Genomic DNA, 16,094 nt, shown 5'->3' on the forward strand with positions numbered 1-16,094 from the left:
TATTTCACGACATATTCAGAGTTAAATGCAGTGGCAAAAATAAGAGCAAAACTTTACGCTGGACTCCCGTATCCATGAAATGCGAAGTTTGAAGGAGGGACTCAAGCCATATCCAGGGAATAGACTAGAGTTTTAGAGTTGGGACATTTTGACCTGGGCCAACATGGAACCACTTAGCAACCAGCCTTAAAGGGACAGAACACCCAAAAAGGAAAATTCACACACCCTCAAGTTGTTCCAAATCTGCATAAAGTTCTTTGTTCTGATAAACGCAGAAAATTATATTTGCAAGCACGCTTGAAAGCAAACTGGTCTTGGCCACCATAGTAGGAACGGTTTGCTTTCCTAATTCCCACATTCTTCGAAATATCTTCTTGCGTGTTAAACGGTAGGAAAAATTGCTTCATACATTTATTTGTTCTATTTCCTAGTGTCATATGTAAAAGTGGCAAGAACTGTTAGTTTACAAGCATTCTTCCAAATATCTTTCTCTGTATTCATCAGAATAACGAAATGTATCGAGATTTGCAACATCTGGGTGAGTAAATGAGGACAGAATTTTTAATTGTGGGTGAACTTTTCCTTTCACACCCCAGTAACTAAACAGCAAAACACTAATATTTATGCAACTGCATAGCAACACCTTGGCAACAACCCACAAAACCCTAGCTTTGTGGCATTGTGGTTTGGTACTACTGAAATTGTATTTTAAAATGGCAGTACAGTCAACAAATGCAAGTAAACATAACAGTCTGTGATACAAGCCGTGTGAACCAAACAGATGCATCCTCTGCCTGGGATTTGGGTAAAAAAACAGCTGTTAGCAATTCAGTCCCGTAGGAAGTGGGTGAATCATATGGACGGATGCCCTGTGACCCATCTAATGCACAAACACGCATTCGCTCAGGCATAGCCTGAAGATGCGTGCCGATTAGGTCTCTCTCGACATGTGCACACTTATTTTACTCATTGGGGTACCAGGTCAAAACATTGAGAAAAATCTGTCTACTTACTAAAAAAACATCTACAAATTATAAAAAGAGATTTAGTCAATTCAGTGTGACCATTGGGAAAGTCCTTGGAATATGAATGAATCTGTTTGGGTACCAGTCAGCATTTTTGCAATACCATTTGTTCCTGATGCTCAACTGCTGTAGCACTGCCTCGGCAGCAAAACATCACAGGTTTAATTTCCAGGAAATACACATACTGCCAAATATGTATGCATTGAATGCGCTGCAAGTTGATTTGGATAGAAGCATCTGCCAAATTTAAAATGCATTTGTTTATCAGGGCACGAAAATTGTACAGTAACAGAATGGATCGCTGGTAAATTCTTCACAAAAAAAAACATTAAACAGTGGATCTTTATTAAATACATATTACCAGCCCAGTGCTCATAATAAACTTAATTAGACAGAAAGCATAAGTCTGTCAGCTTCGCACAGAGCTCATATTCACCATCACCCCCCAGGCCCATCCCATAACCCCTCCAGAGCACAGAGATCATTTCTCTCCATATTAGGAATCGAAAAGCAGCGCCAGCTAAGCGTTTTGATTCAGCAACAGGGGAAAATGGATCGTGAAGTGTTATCCCGAGGCCATCTGTAAACGGCCCGTGACGATTCAGATATTGTGGAGGACGCACCTGATCTCGCGCCACAGTTTCTGGTCTTGCTCCGTCAGCTCTGCCTTCTTCTAGACCATCTGCCTTGATGGAAAAAGACAGCTACAGAAATGAGCACTCTGCACCCCCTACCAACCACTGCACCATCCCATTCCATCTCTAATGCACTGGAGGCCGATACAGCTCAGCGGAATAACCCATCAGCACAGGCGTATATGGGATTTAAACAACTTGGTCTGGAAAAACAGCTATAAAAAGTCAGTTCGGTTTAAAATGGTTTAGGTTGCGATAGTGATTTTCAGGCTTCAATGACCAAGAATCAGTACTGGACTTTTGGACCACGGACGAGGCAAGATATTGGTGTTTTTCATCTTGTGGGCCTTAGGAATTCTACATTCATGAATTTGTCAGATGCATTAATCTAAATCATCTTGAGGTGCTATCAAGAAACAATTGTACCAGTATACGCGTTACCTGGGAACCAAATCAATCTAATCTAACGTAAATCATCCAATCTCCAAAAGACGGATGGCATTCTGTGATTTTGGTTGAACCAAAACACTTCTCTCAGGCATTTTAGGAAAAATAATCTCCCAAATAAACACTTGCATTTGGCAATTTAACCTTCATGTTCTGTCGAGCTTGATTTTCTTTTGGTTTGCCGTCACATGGGCTTCATCACAGGAGGACCCTGAACAACAACGAAAGTCCTGCCAAAACGTCAGTGCTGTGCATGCAAAAAACTGATACAGTGCAAAAAGTGACTTTTTATTAGTATTCTTGTCCTGTTTTCCAGTTCAAATGGCTAAAAACTATCAAGAAAATGCATCTTAAGAAAATAAGTCTTGTTTTTAGACAAAAAAATGAAATGTGAATGTGTGCTTAAAACAAGCAAAACAAAAATCTGCCAATGGACAAAGAAAAACAATCTTGGAATTAGTTACCATGTGAAAGGTCATTCAATAAATTCAAGATTATTTTCCTTTTTTTAAAACACAAATTAAGTGTAAATTCACATTTTTAGTCTCATCGAGAAAATGCATCTTGATTAAATACTTTTTTTTGCCATTTGTACTGGAAAACAAGACAAAAATAAGAAGAAAGAAAGTCATTTTTGCAGTGTAGCCTTTTGGAAATAAACTAATAACTTCGAATTGCTGTCGTTTTTGTAAACCCCAATCAAAACCCTGCAGATAAAGCTTTATAAAGCGTTTTCACCACACGATACAGTCGTGTTATTTCTATATTAGAGAAGAGGGAACATCCAGTAAACATTCAAAAATGGACACAAACATATAGACGTGCATTTGCATTGCGTCATTTAAGAGAAAGCAATGCAACTTTATAACATACGGAATACAATGTGACAACATCGTTGAACAAAACGGAAGACTTCTAAAACGGACATTCCATTTATTGGTTACTTTTAATGTCATTTAACTTTAACAGAGGTCAGAAGAATGCAATGCACAAACGCATTTTCTGTGTTATTGCCGTGATAGCACAGTGGAAGATATAAAGTCGAATACCGACCTGCTGGTAGTCCTCGTCCTGCGGTTTAAACGTGTGATCCAGAGACTGAAACCTCAAATTCACATGAGGAAACTGATTGAGCCAGTAAGTCCACCACGGAGCGATGTAATCGACCCGAGCAGAAGACATTCTCCAGACACTGTATGTGTCCCAAGCAGAGATGAATAAATCACTTTCTTTCACAGATAAAGACGTCGGGTGTTTCTTCTCTTCTCAAACAAAAGCCATGCGTTTAGACCTCACGAGGATTTATGACAGAAACAAAAGTGCTGAGAAGGTGCACGCGAAGAAAACCATATGTTTTCCCCAAAGCGCAGCCCATAGAAATGAACGGAAACGTGAAATTATTGCATTAAATCCTGGTCTCGTGCCGACCCGTCCGCCGCTGCCATTCCTGCGCGTCTCCGAGAAGTCCGTCAAACGAGAGAGAACTCGGGAGCGCGCTTAAATAGGAAGACGGAGACACTTCCAGTGGTATTGCTTTTGAGTGCTGCCTAATAGGTTAAAGAAAAGAGATTTGGTGTTGAGGTAAAATAGTCTTGCCGCTGAGGTTAACTGGAAAAAGGAATAAAAGACTAGTTTTAAACGAAACACGCATAAGTGTTAAATTTAGACGTTCATGCATTAAACTGACGCAATGCTGCCATCTGATGGACAGCTCATGTAAGCTCAAACCAACATCTAACATGAGTTAAAAAATACAAGCTTAAGGGGTGCATCACTGGAAAATAAGGTGTTTCACTTTGCAAAAACTCTTAGTTCTTCTATGGCATCACTGTTGTTTTGGGACCTTTTTAAAAATTGTAATATTCAACACAAAGCACCTTTTATGTGGAAAGCCATTCTCAAACCTTTAATCTGGTATCCCAACATATTTAAAATGGGAACATGAGGGGGAAATACATGCTCATACTCTTTAGTTTATGAGTAGTATGTGTACTTTGATTTATAATGTAGTGCAAGTAAAGAGCGAGCACACTCCATGTTCTGTTCTTTGTGGTAATATTGTTTATTCCTTGATCAAATCTTTATATTTATATTACTCCCTTCACCCTGAATAAAATGAGCATCTCTTTAAAAGAAACCAACCTATTGTGGGTCTCTATTAACTGAAGTGTGTAGTGCAAATAATACATTTCATTTACTTTAAATAGTGTTTTAAACCAAGGTAATTTATAATGCGCTCTTTAATTTATAAGAAAGAGCAAGCATACTTCAAGCTCTATTCTTTATGGTAATGTTGTTTATTCCTTGATCAAATCTATTAAGCTTATATTTCATGTCACCCTGAATTAAATGAGCAGCTCTTTAAAATAAACCAACCTATTGTGGGTCTCTATTAACTGAAGTGTGTAGTGCAAATAATACATTTCATTTACTTTAAATTGTGTTTTAAACCAAAGTAATTTATAATGCGCTCTTTAATTTATAAGAAAGAGCAAGCATACTTCAAGCTCTGTTCTTAATGATAATATTGTTTACTCCTTGATCAAATATATTAAGCTTACATATATATATTTCTCCATGTCAACCTGAATAAAATGAGCATCTCTAAAAAAAACTAATTTCATGGGGCTATTAATTGAAGTGTGTAGTGTGGTGCAAATTATACGCTGCATTTACTTTTAATAGTGTATTAAACCAATTCAAAACCACCAATGTAATTTGAATCCTCCATTAACATTAGCTTATGTCAGAGACAAGAACAAACAATCACAAAGTGTCGATTTTCCCAATTTTATTACACCATTTTGTACAAGAGAAACATCTACTTCAGCTCTTTCACAGCCAGACCTGAAACAGAGGACCAACAGGAGTCATTTTTAATCTTAAATGAAGAGATTTTACATTTCAATGCATATACTAATACAAACATTTCCGGAATACATTAAAGCAGACACGCACATTAAGTTTCATGTGTCGGTGAACCACTAGAACTTAAGTTTCAAAGAGATGCAAAACTCCACTTTTGGCTCATCATTGCTCTAGCAAGTGTGTAAATACACAGTGGCCACAGAACAGGCCCAACGTGCTTGGACAACTTGCACATCTCAAACGTCTAAATGTACTGCCAATTCAACTTTTAGGTCCATGATAAATTCATGTCTGTGGCAAAAGTGCCAAACACCACAATATTAAAACACTGAACCAAGGTTTGTTATTAACCTTGAGGTCTTCAAATGCATAAGTGTGTAATACACAGGCAACATTTTTGTGCCGATTCCAACATGCTCTAATGTTCAGTTTAAAGTTTATAGTGTTTGTGGGCTCTCACCGGGTGGCAGGGACTGCTTGAGTTTCTCAGCCTTCTCTTTGTCTGTGATGACCAATGTGTACAGGTATCTGCTGCAGCGCACCTTGAACTTCACATTGTCCTTGTTCTTCTTGATCTTAACAGCTGGTTAGATAAAGAATCATCAACATACAATCAATACGACTGACATTTCATTAAATACTTCATCAAGGATGTATCGAAATAAGAACATCACTGCATTTCTGTAACTAGCAAAGGTTTGTCAAAGTATCAAATATTGAAATATCTGACAGCTCATCAGTTGAACTTTCATAAAGCATCATTCATATCACAGCATCACTACATTTATGACATCCACCCAAACATTATATAACTCAACTTACACTTTGCATCCTTCCTCCTTGCTGTAAGCAGGAAATCTTTGATTTCTTCAATTTTGCGTGGCTATAAGTATAAAGAGCATATGAATGAGAAACATCACACACAAACATAATACTTGGATTATAAAAACTCTAAACATGTAATTAATGAATCCAAGAAGATATCCAACAGAATTCCGAGCGCAAACGCATCCATTCAAACCAACATGCGTGGAGATCCCATTAGTTAAACAACAACAGAAGATCAGAAGTCGTGTTATATAGTATTTATATTGTTTTATAGTTTATCTGACATGTTTAGACAAACTGCACAAAGTGAAATTATTTTTTTATTTTTTTTAGCAATGCCGCGGGCTACAATAGCATTAGCAGTCCATGTTTTCAACTTTATTAAGCGTAATTAAGCAAAACGCAAACACCAAAAATAAAATGAAGTTTAAGTTTATCTGTTTCTAATATAGCACAAATACGAAAATAAACAGATTCTCACCATTCTGTCACAGCTGCAACTGCACCCTGTAATACGGCAAAACACACTTTATTACAACATCATCCAACATAGGTTACAACAAATAATTCGCTTATTGACACATTTACACTTAATATTCGACACGTTATGAGTTAGAAACGTGTACGATGAACGATTGATGAAGATTTAAATGGATTTACTCAACGGAGCTAAATTGCTAACACTTACACAGACTGCGAGCGAGGGGGGAAAAGGGGCGGGACTTCCGCGGAAATTCGTAATATAAACCATCTACGGCGTCTCAAAAAGGACAGTTCGACACGGAAATACCAACAGCGACAGCGACACCTACACCTGTGGCGAGTGAATTACTCTATTAATGCACAGCTGGAATTTGTTTTTATATGATCCTCAAAATATTTTGATCGTTTGATGTTATCTGTATGTTGTGATTGGTCAATTCAAATATAAAATATTACAGAATACATACATTTTAAGTGATTTTAGTATGCTTCTGCATTCACACGTTAGAGATAATTACTTAGTTGGTTAGTTCAGAATGCAGCTGCCAGACTTCTAACCAGGTCCAGAAAATACCATCACATAACCCCAATGTCATCAACCCTTCACTGGCTACCCATTAAGTATCGTATTGACTTTAAAGTTCTTTTAATCACTTATAAAGCCTTAAAGGGTTTAGCCCCTACCTACCTAACAGAGCTTCTATCAGAATACAACCCATCACGCTCTCTAAGATCTCAAAACACAGGACTTTTGGTAACACCTAGAATAACTAAATCCACCAAAGGGGGGGCCGAGCTTTCTCATACCTAAACTCTGGAAGAGCCTTCCTGATATTATTCGAGGGTCAGACACACTCGCCCAATTTAAATCTAGATTAAAGACACATCTTTTCAGCCAAGCATTCACTTAATGCAAAATAAACCACCGGGGGACTGCTGACATTAGATATTATTTACTAGGTGTTTATATAACAAGTTAAACTGTTCATGTACTGTGTTTTACCTTTTTTGTGTTTTTCTTATTTTCTCCTGTAAAGCTGCTTTGGAACAATGCAAATTGAGAAAAGCGCTATATAAATAAAATTGAATTGAATGGAATAAATTCATTAAAAAAAATCATTAATCATAATTTATGTATTAATACGTTTTATTTATCTTATCCACACTGTGATTTAATTATTAATAATCATGTTATGATTACATTAACATACACTTTTATCCAAAGCAAATATATTCTAATTCAAGGTGTACATATTTTCAATATGTTAACTTAAACCCATGATCTTACAACCTTACATCATGATCATTACTTTGCAACATCCAACTTTGAAAGTAATCCAAACTTTATAAATAAAGATGACTCTTCCGGCATGGAAATGAAATGCACATGCGCATACGTTGTGTTGAGATGATGTTTTCACATCTGACACCCAAGGACATCCATAATTCACACATCTGGCAATAATAACGAGTGAATTTCACCCCATACTTAAGATACTTGAGTGACATCTGGAGGTTCTCCAGACTTAATTTCTAAAGGTAGACACCACTGCCCGTTCCACTCTAATTACTGTCCCTTGAACTCATGTGCTCCAGCCCACGTAGACGGCGGAGGGCAGATCCCATGGCTCTATTCTTTCCACTGTGCTGAATGTTGATGAGGTTTATTTGCCTCAGCCTATCTGCTGCTTTCATTCGGGGAACTTATTAAAGCGTGTCTGACCTCAGTCAGGAGCTAACAAAGGTGAGTGCAGAGCGCATTAAACCTTAAAATCCGAAAGCGCAGATTTCAAATGCACGATGAGGTGCAAATCCATCCATCTGTTCCGGAGAATAATGTACAAAACCTTTAAAAGTTTTTCAGTATTATTTGCCTACACTAGATGGCAACTGATGCTCACGAAACAGCGGAGAGAGGAATGAAGGTGTGGAGAGATGGCACTCTCTGACCACTTATCGAGCCTGTTCTTACCATAAGACATTTAGGACTTCACTTCGGTCTTTAATTCCAAAGACGTGGAACAGATTATCCTTGGTTAATATGCTAATAATGAGATTTCATTAGAGATGCAGGCTGCATATATTGAGATCAAAAGAGCTAAGTAAGGAATGAGATGCCATGGGAGAAAAAATTCCTTTCTTCTTTATTCAAATCTATTAGAGCAGATAAGGCCAGCCTCCCACATATAATCAGCAGCATGAAGATGCATTTAGTGGGCTATTAGGTTTTTAAGTGATCGGATTGTAGATCATAGCTGGTGTGAAGCAGGGAACTCTCGGATCAGAACAATATCATCCTTTGACCTAAGATATAAATACCAACCACAAGAGCTGCCTGAATTAGCAAGGAGACGGCAATGCACCGAAAATTCAAAACCTAACACATAGTAACACCCTGGCAACCATTCGCGACATCGAAGCATTGCAAATCTTGACTACTCACATTTTCCACATGAAATGCATCCTTAAATTAATTTTGCTGTGAACCTCAACAGAACTTCCACAAACCCTTCTGTTGCACAAAAGGTTCTTCATTTAGGAAAAAGGTTTTGTATATTATAAAAGTTTATATTCTATAAAAGAATTAACTTTTTTTTTAAGAATGTGCAAAAATCTGGTCATGATTCAAGTCAAGGATCTTTCAACTTTAAATCCTCCATTTAGTTAATAAATAATTTTTTTAAATTGTGTTATAAATGTAAAGACGTGAAATGCAGTAAATGTTTACTTTTTCTTCTATATTGATAACAAATAAAAAAATGTTAAATGTGACGAGCAGGGCGGCGCGAGTGCACCGGTCTCGCATCTCTCACGCCCCGGGAGCATAAGAGAGGAGCGACAACAGGGAAGGGCGAGAGAGGATCAGGCCTGGACATTATGTTGTGTTTTAGTGTGTTTGTATTATATTGAATGTTTGTTTTGTTTGGTTGTATGTTTATTTGATTAAAAGTCTGTTTTATGTTTGCCGGTTCCCACCTCCTTCCTTTTATTGAACCGTGTTACATTAACACATTAACAGATCAAACAGTCTGAATGCGGTTGTATTTCTGCAAGAAAGTGTTTTTGCCTTCTTCTTGTAGTTTTTAAATATGCATCTACGCATCCAAAAAGTAAAAACATTCATACATCACCATGTCTCGCCTCGGCAACACAGGGGTTTCAACCATTTGTCTTACAGCTACCATATGTGTGCCAAGTCTTCAGGTCTCATTTTGACTAACACAGATCATAGGTAATGACACATTCCATCACTGAGCCATTCAGGTGAGACAAACACAAGCTTCTCTGAATTTAGCCAGGAGAAATGTGGAGCTGAACCAGCATCAATCATGGTTTGGATTCTGATGAAACCATAAATGAGAATAAGGTTGGGTTCATCCAGCCGTCATTAGTTTTGCTCAACCTAATTTCATCCGTAGCGCTGTAGGGCTGCACTGGAGTGAGTGGTAATGTATATACATTTGGAGAGAGAATCAAACAAGAGCTCTTCAGAGCGGGTACAGAGCTGCTGGCTTTGACATCGAATCTCGTCCAATGGATTTTTCAGTCTTTTAATTATCTATTGGGTTGCAAAGGACCCGCCGGGGATTCCAAACTTCAATATGCAACCAAATCGCATGTAAGTGTGCTTGTGGACATCTTTGCGAACAGTGATTTTCAAACCACAGAAATATATTTAAATCTCGTACTTAATTTACACGCTCCTTCTGGCCTAGGAATTTCACTCATTTTTTTATGCATTATATGTATTTGATCCTGTCGTATTGATATGTACATCATGGATTATAAAATGTTACGTGAAAGCAATATGGTGCCCCGCAGAGGATATAAAGGACATTCTTTTAGGGTTGTGACAGAGGGTTGTTTTGAACAATATCCACAGTGATAAAAATCGGCGGATTTATACTGACACCTAGTGGCGTAAGTTCTGCATCTTGCACAACTTAGTGTCTTTTATTTGATCACTGATTTTCCTTACATGCACATTATTTTAAACATGTGTTTCCCATTTTTCTAAAATGTGTAAAACCTTTTAAAGGATAAACGAAATGTGGTTCAGTTGAACACAAAGTGAGATATTTTGAAGAAATTAGGAACACAGTTCTGGGGCACCTTTGACCACCATTTCATTTGTCCTACTATGGCAGTCAATGGTGTCACTTAATTGAAAATTCTTTAAGATATCTTTCTGGAATGACAAGAGGGTGAGCAAATGATGACAGAATTTTCCTTCTTTGGGTGAACTATCACTTTAAAGTATACAATCACAAATCTAATACTTCAATGGGAGCTCAAACATTCTCATGCTCCAAGACACTTATATTGTGTGTAAACAATTCATTTGATTTCGCCAAAGAATAAATACATACAGGTCTGCTTTAATTATCCGGTGCATAACCCCTGAGCGAAAACGTGTTTATGTCAAAGTATTGCATCACTCTTTCCTCCCAATGCATTTTTTTCTTTTTCCTTCATAATTGAAATTCAGCATCTTGCAATCCTTTTCTCAAACTCTCGCCATCTCTTCCCGTACGACCCGTGCCAAACCACCACAGCCCGTTTAGGCCACACGCACCTGCTTTTCTTTTCCTGCCATGTGTCACGGTCCAACTCAGCACCAAGCTTCCAGAATTTCCCCACTTTGTCAGTTCTGGTCGACGGCAGGGAATTCTTTCAGCTGTCTGTGGCATTGGTAATGTTGTCTACACGTATTGTTTGAGAAGAGCTGGCCGGGCGTCGACAACCTGCTGAATGTATATTGTATACGCTCTTGAATTTATATTAGCGCATCACACGCCCTAAACTGACACATGCCGAAACGCTTGATGATAGAGTTTGGCACATTTCATATCTTTATAATCCATTTGGCTGCATCGGAGACAAAAATAAGATGAACATTTCTCTCTTTAGGTCTCGGGAAGATTGTTCTACTATGAGAAAGTGCAGTCCTAATAGATTCAGACAGCGTTCAGTCCTTTTCTCTTATATTGAATGACTGTCGCGCATCTGAGCGTTTCCCTTATTACCTGCAGCGTAACAGCTGAGCCAGCAGGATTCCATTTATCAGACTTTTATATTTCCGTATCCATACTCACATTATACCTTATAGTGGATCATTACTCCTCGTAAATCCACGTCTTCTGGGAACTCTTAGTTTTCTATAATTGGACAATGTATTACCTTTTAGCAGGGCTTTATAAAGCGCTTTCTCCTAGGGACAGCTTTTCCATATCTGAGTTTATACAAAAACAAGAGGGTCATTTGTAAATATTACCACTTTTATTTTAAATCTGTCGCGTGCATGTGGTGGGATAGGGCCTAAGCAAGGACAGACAAACAGGGTGTGATCACGTTTGATCATGTTAGGCAATTTTTGTCCTTATGTAGAACTTGAAATGTAGGCTACATTTGTAAAGCACACAGTGGCTTTCAAATTCACATTTGAAACTAAATCTCGCGAAGGATCCATATAAAGTACACATTCTCAGGATTTTAATCTGTAGAACAAACTGAACTGTTGTAAACATGTTTCCTTAGTGCCACGTCAAACATCACACAGTACCAGAAATAATGAAAGTGGTAGATTCTGACATTCTGTTGCACTATACACATTCAACAAAGCACATGGGGTTATTCAGCATTCTGCGGTTCCCCGCTGCTCGCGTGTGCCAGTCAGAGTTCTGTCTCCATATCATCTTCAAGCAAAGTTTTACTTTTACCCTGTTTATGGTCTAAGAATGTTATTTACCAGCTTCAAGTCTGTCTGGTTGACAAGACAAGAAGCAACGGCCAACGTTATACAGGAACTCAATAAGTATTTTTGATTTGTCTTATTTCGAATTGTTTAAAGAAGTGTGTATTTTTCTCGAAACTGTAAATTGTCTTCTTAAGAATCCGATGAGATATAAACTTCAGATCTTTGAGTGTATACTTGGCAGATCTGAACACAGTGTGAAACATCGGTGACATTTAAGATCACTGTGTCTGTTTCTCAGGAAGGGAACATACAGTTGTGTTGTTATGTGTGATGATATACAGTAAGGAAACTCTTAGTCACGCAAGGAGGGCCCAACACATTGACTCTCCAGCACAAGAAAGATTGAAAGAGTGGACTTGAGGTCACATCACTTTTCTGCTATGTCTGTTCTGTTAACAATGAACGGATGCAGTCAGAGGTTTTGAGAGACATGTTCTTTACTATTATCATCCTCATGTGTATTAAATCAAAGCTGTTCTAGTAAATAAAGGTTTATTGGAGCATGCTTTTCTGGGACCAAGGTCTTATCTGCAGGTGAGGTAAAGAGTTCAATGTAATCTGAAATTTTGTCAGCAATGAGCCATTTACAAACACAAGCCTTCAAAACGGATGTAAGTCGAGGAAAGGTCTCAAATATCCACAGAATGAATAATGCAATCTGTTTTTAAAAGTGTCTCTTATTTATGACGCAATATGAGCCTAAAATCTAAATAAGCGACCTTTCAGCGCAGGACAGCAGAAAAAATAAGCATCCTTCAGCTTCATTTAGTTGCGTATACATTAGTTCAATCGTTTTAAGCATACTAAAAGTGTTATATTTAAATATAGTATATTTCTAAGTGTACTGTTTCAGTAGAGTAGTAGTAGTAGAGAAGTAACTTCCAGAAAGAGCAAGAACAAAGTTAAAGCGCTGCTCAGCGTTGCAGATTCAGAGTAAACAAGCCATTAAGATTCCACAGTTGTATGGTTTCTGCAATCTAGTCAGAGGTTTGCGTTATTAAATATGTATAGTTCAGTGATGTTCAGGGCATATTTGATTAGGATCTGGCATAGCATGATCAAACTGCTGATGAGTTGAAAGACTGCAAATCGGACATCGAAAATGTGGCCCAAAGCTGCACGCATTCCGTGACATGACTCTTAAATTCCAGCTCGGACAAAATATACATCCTGATACTATAATACTTATAAGAAACATCTGATTGAACGTTTTATAAAGCGACTGGATTTCAGCTTTATGTCCGGGGACTGATTGGAGTATCTGCGCATAGTGAGTGTTTATCAACAAAGGAGTTGATGCAGAGAGGAAATTCTTTGGAGCATAGAGCACTGGCTATTAGCCTCCCTTAGCCGAGGATCCACGTCAGCAAGCTTACTGATCCCCGAGTCTAATAACATCAACTTATGGATTAAACTCAATTTGGATTGTGTTTCAGTCCCACCACAAAGTCACACTTGGTCTCGCTCACACACACGCACGCACGCACGCAGGCACACACACACGCACACTAACACTGAATTAATATCCTTTTCTTTCAATCTTAAATTGGTTTGTAGAGCAGTTTTGTGAGAAAGCGTGTCATCAGTCACACCTGCAAGCAGATGTCGTTTTGAAGATGAAAATATGAATAAATGATTTTTTACCGATCTTGTTCAACTTCGCTTCTATAATATTCTTAAAAAGCTGATCAAACTTTAATGAATTAACAATAAATAAATAAACATTTGATCAACCTCCTTAGTTTGTATTTACAGGTGGCAACACACAGGTAACACGGTTTTTGTTGTTTAAAGTGACAGTTCACCCCAAAATAAACATTCTGTCATCATTCATGATCATTCATAACCTGTAAACAACTCTTTATTCTGTGGAACACAAAAGTAGATATTTTGAGAAATGTAGTGGTTTTGTTTCCCTGCAGGGGAAGCCAATGGGGTCCAGTGTTGTCTTGTCATCAACATTCCTCAAAATATCTTCTTTGGTGTTCTGCAGGAGAAAAAAAGTCAAGTTGCCTTCAATGCGTCTGCACTCTAAAATAAAGGTGCTATAAAACACTAAAAGTGGTTCTTTGCTCATCATCATTGGGGGAACCAATTTTATAGCTATATAGCACTATTATTTTTAGAGTGCACCGTATAATTAGTCAAAAATGGAAAAAAGATTACCTAGAGTAAAATTGGCAATTGATGGAGTCATAGGATTGAGACCAAGGTGAGACAGACGCTTTACCAAGACCATTAATCCAATGGAAACTTTTCTCAGTGCCATGTGAGAAAGTTTTGTGATGGAATAGTGATTTCGAGGTGATTAAAAAGCCATTACAGAAACGACTCTCTCAGGTAATGCGAAAGGTAGTCATTCCAAGCCTTTCTGAAAAGTGTAGTAGGGAAGAGTAAGCATTAAAGAAATGTCAGTTATTAGATGAAGATGTTATGCGGGATTGCCCTACTGAGAATGCTCCCTGAGGAAATACTCGGTCTCTCCTAAAATAGACTAATCCTCTACAATTGATTATTCTTGTGTCTGATTTTGTTCGTTTTTATATTTGCGCTTTCCTCTGAGTCATATTTTAACATCTTGGGAAAATGATAAAAAAGCTTTAATTTTATCAAGAGCAGTGTATCGTTTTGGATTTGAATGGATTATTTATTGAGTGCGGAAAGGGCTTTCTCAAGGACATTGTTCACTACAGTTTTCTGATTGCTCTTTTAAGAACAATGTAGTGAAAAAAGATGTACATGTGAGAAAATGACAAAAAATACAAGGAACCTTTCGAGTTTACCCTTGGGCGCTTTTGCAAGTACAGGCGCTTGACTGAGAAAATGCATCAGATTTGTCTTCATGTTAACATTCCCAGTCTATTTGTTGTATAAAATATGTGAACAAAAAGCCCGGAGAGTATGCCGATACAACATTTTAAAGATGTTTATTTATGGATGTAGTTACAGCAATAATCCTCTTCAGCAGAAAAAATCTCGCAACATTTTGTTGACAAACATCAGAGGATTAAATGAAAGTTCAACATGACATTTACAGTCTCAATTATTATAGTTTTAAAACTCAGAAGCAGGGGAAAGCAAGGTCTCAGGGATGGTGGATGGAAATGCAAATGTATTCAAATCTAATAGTTTGATTAAATAACACTTACAGAAGCACTGCCAACACTGATTGTCCAATAATGAGATTTCTGCCATTTCTTATTATAGGAAAATTAAATGAAGTTTTGTCCTTTTAATTTCATAACTCAGCCTTTTGATTCCAGGCCTCATTACATATGTACACGACTACATCTCATTCGACATTACTTTAATTAAAGGTTTTAAATACATCTTTAATGACTTGTGTCATTAATAGATAAGCGAGGACGGAGAAGAGAAAGACTGAACGTGCACATCTGTCCATCACTTCATTAGGCACCTTTAAATGTAAGAGGATACTGAGTTCAGAAATGGAAAATTAATTGAAGTATCTAATTCAATTTCCCTGCTCATTTCTCACTTTGATGAAATTGCCTCAGGATCTTTGGTTTTGTATCGCACACGTCCTCAGTCGTCGCTATTAAACCTGCTCACCTCTATCGTATCACTGGACCCGGTGTTCTGACCTGTTGAAACCCTATCAAAAGGAAACAACGGGGAAGGTTTGTAGTGCAGGTCTGATGCAGTGTATATGCATTAAACTTTAGACAAGCATGGATATTTATTTGTTAACCATCGATATCAGTATGTGTTTTTCAGATTCTGCAACATCCAATCTAATCTCACTAGAATCACTAGCAATTCTGAAGCCCCACCCCTATCCCCGCCCTTAAACCTCAAGTCACTGGCACGAAAGCAAATGGTACAAAAATGCACTATAAAGATCGTACTTATTCATACAAAGTGGCTAAAATTTGCCACATTGTAAAAGAGTTAAACTTTTGACTATAACATCTACAGTCTTCAATGGGTTGCTAATGCAATATTGATTATTTCATATTTCAAACATCGCTTCAATTGCTACAACTGTTATTCATGTTAACTAACTAAAACTCAGCATAAGGAATATAT

The 16,094-nt window shown here is 37.6% G+C and overlaps 2 protein-coding genes across 3 annotated transcripts in view; both read right to left on the reverse strand.

Moving 5' to 3' along the window:
• The window catches only part of ttyh2 (tweety family member 2), a 40,158-nt gene extending 36,570 nt beyond the window's left edge, over positions 1 to 3,588 (reverse strand). For both annotated transcript variants that reach the window (XM_079476393.1, XM_079476392.1), the window contains exon 1: positions 3,161 to 3,588. In XM_079476393.1, coding sequence (XP_079332519.1) covers positions 3,161 to 3,289 — 129 coding nt within the window. In that variant the 5' untranslated portion in view covers positions 3,290 to 3,588. The remainder of the gene's footprint in view (positions 1 to 3,160) is intronic.
• Positions 3,589 to 4,883: 1,295 nt separating this feature from the next.
• rpl38 (ribosomal protein L38) lies at positions 4,884 to 6,513 on the reverse strand. The gene is made up of 5 exons (XM_079475951.1): positions 6,492 to 6,513; positions 6,285 to 6,310; positions 5,798 to 5,858; positions 5,436 to 5,558; positions 4,884 to 4,954 (listed from the first exon to the last, which is right to left on the reverse strand). The coding sequence occupies exons 2-5, from the start codon at positions 6,285 to 6,287 to the stop codon at positions 4,929 to 4,931; spliced, it is 213 nt and encodes a 70-aa protein (XP_079332077.1). The 5' UTR covers positions 6,288 to 6,310; positions 6,492 to 6,513; the 3' UTR covers positions 4,884 to 4,928.
• Positions 6,514 to 16,094: the final 9,581 nt, after the last annotated feature.

Source organism: Barbatula barbatula (genome assembly GCF_947034865.1).
Source record: "Barbatula barbatula genome assembly, chromosome: 16".
Classification (NCBI taxonomy): Eukaryota; Metazoa; Chordata; class Actinopteri; order Cypriniformes; family Nemacheilidae; genus Barbatula; species Barbatula barbatula.

Excerpts from the sequence above, each read along its gene's own strand:
- rpl38 (XM_079475951.1), bottom strand. Across the intron at positions 5,559-5,797 it reads AAGGAGGAAGGATGCAAAGT|CTGTTAAGATCAAGAAGAAC; the intron begins GTAAGTTGAGTT and ends TTATCTAACCAG. Across the intron at positions 4,955-5,435 it reads CAAGCAGTCCCTGCCACCCG|GTCTGGCTGTGAAAGAGCTG; the intron begins GTGAGAGCCCAC and ends CCTCTGTTTCAG.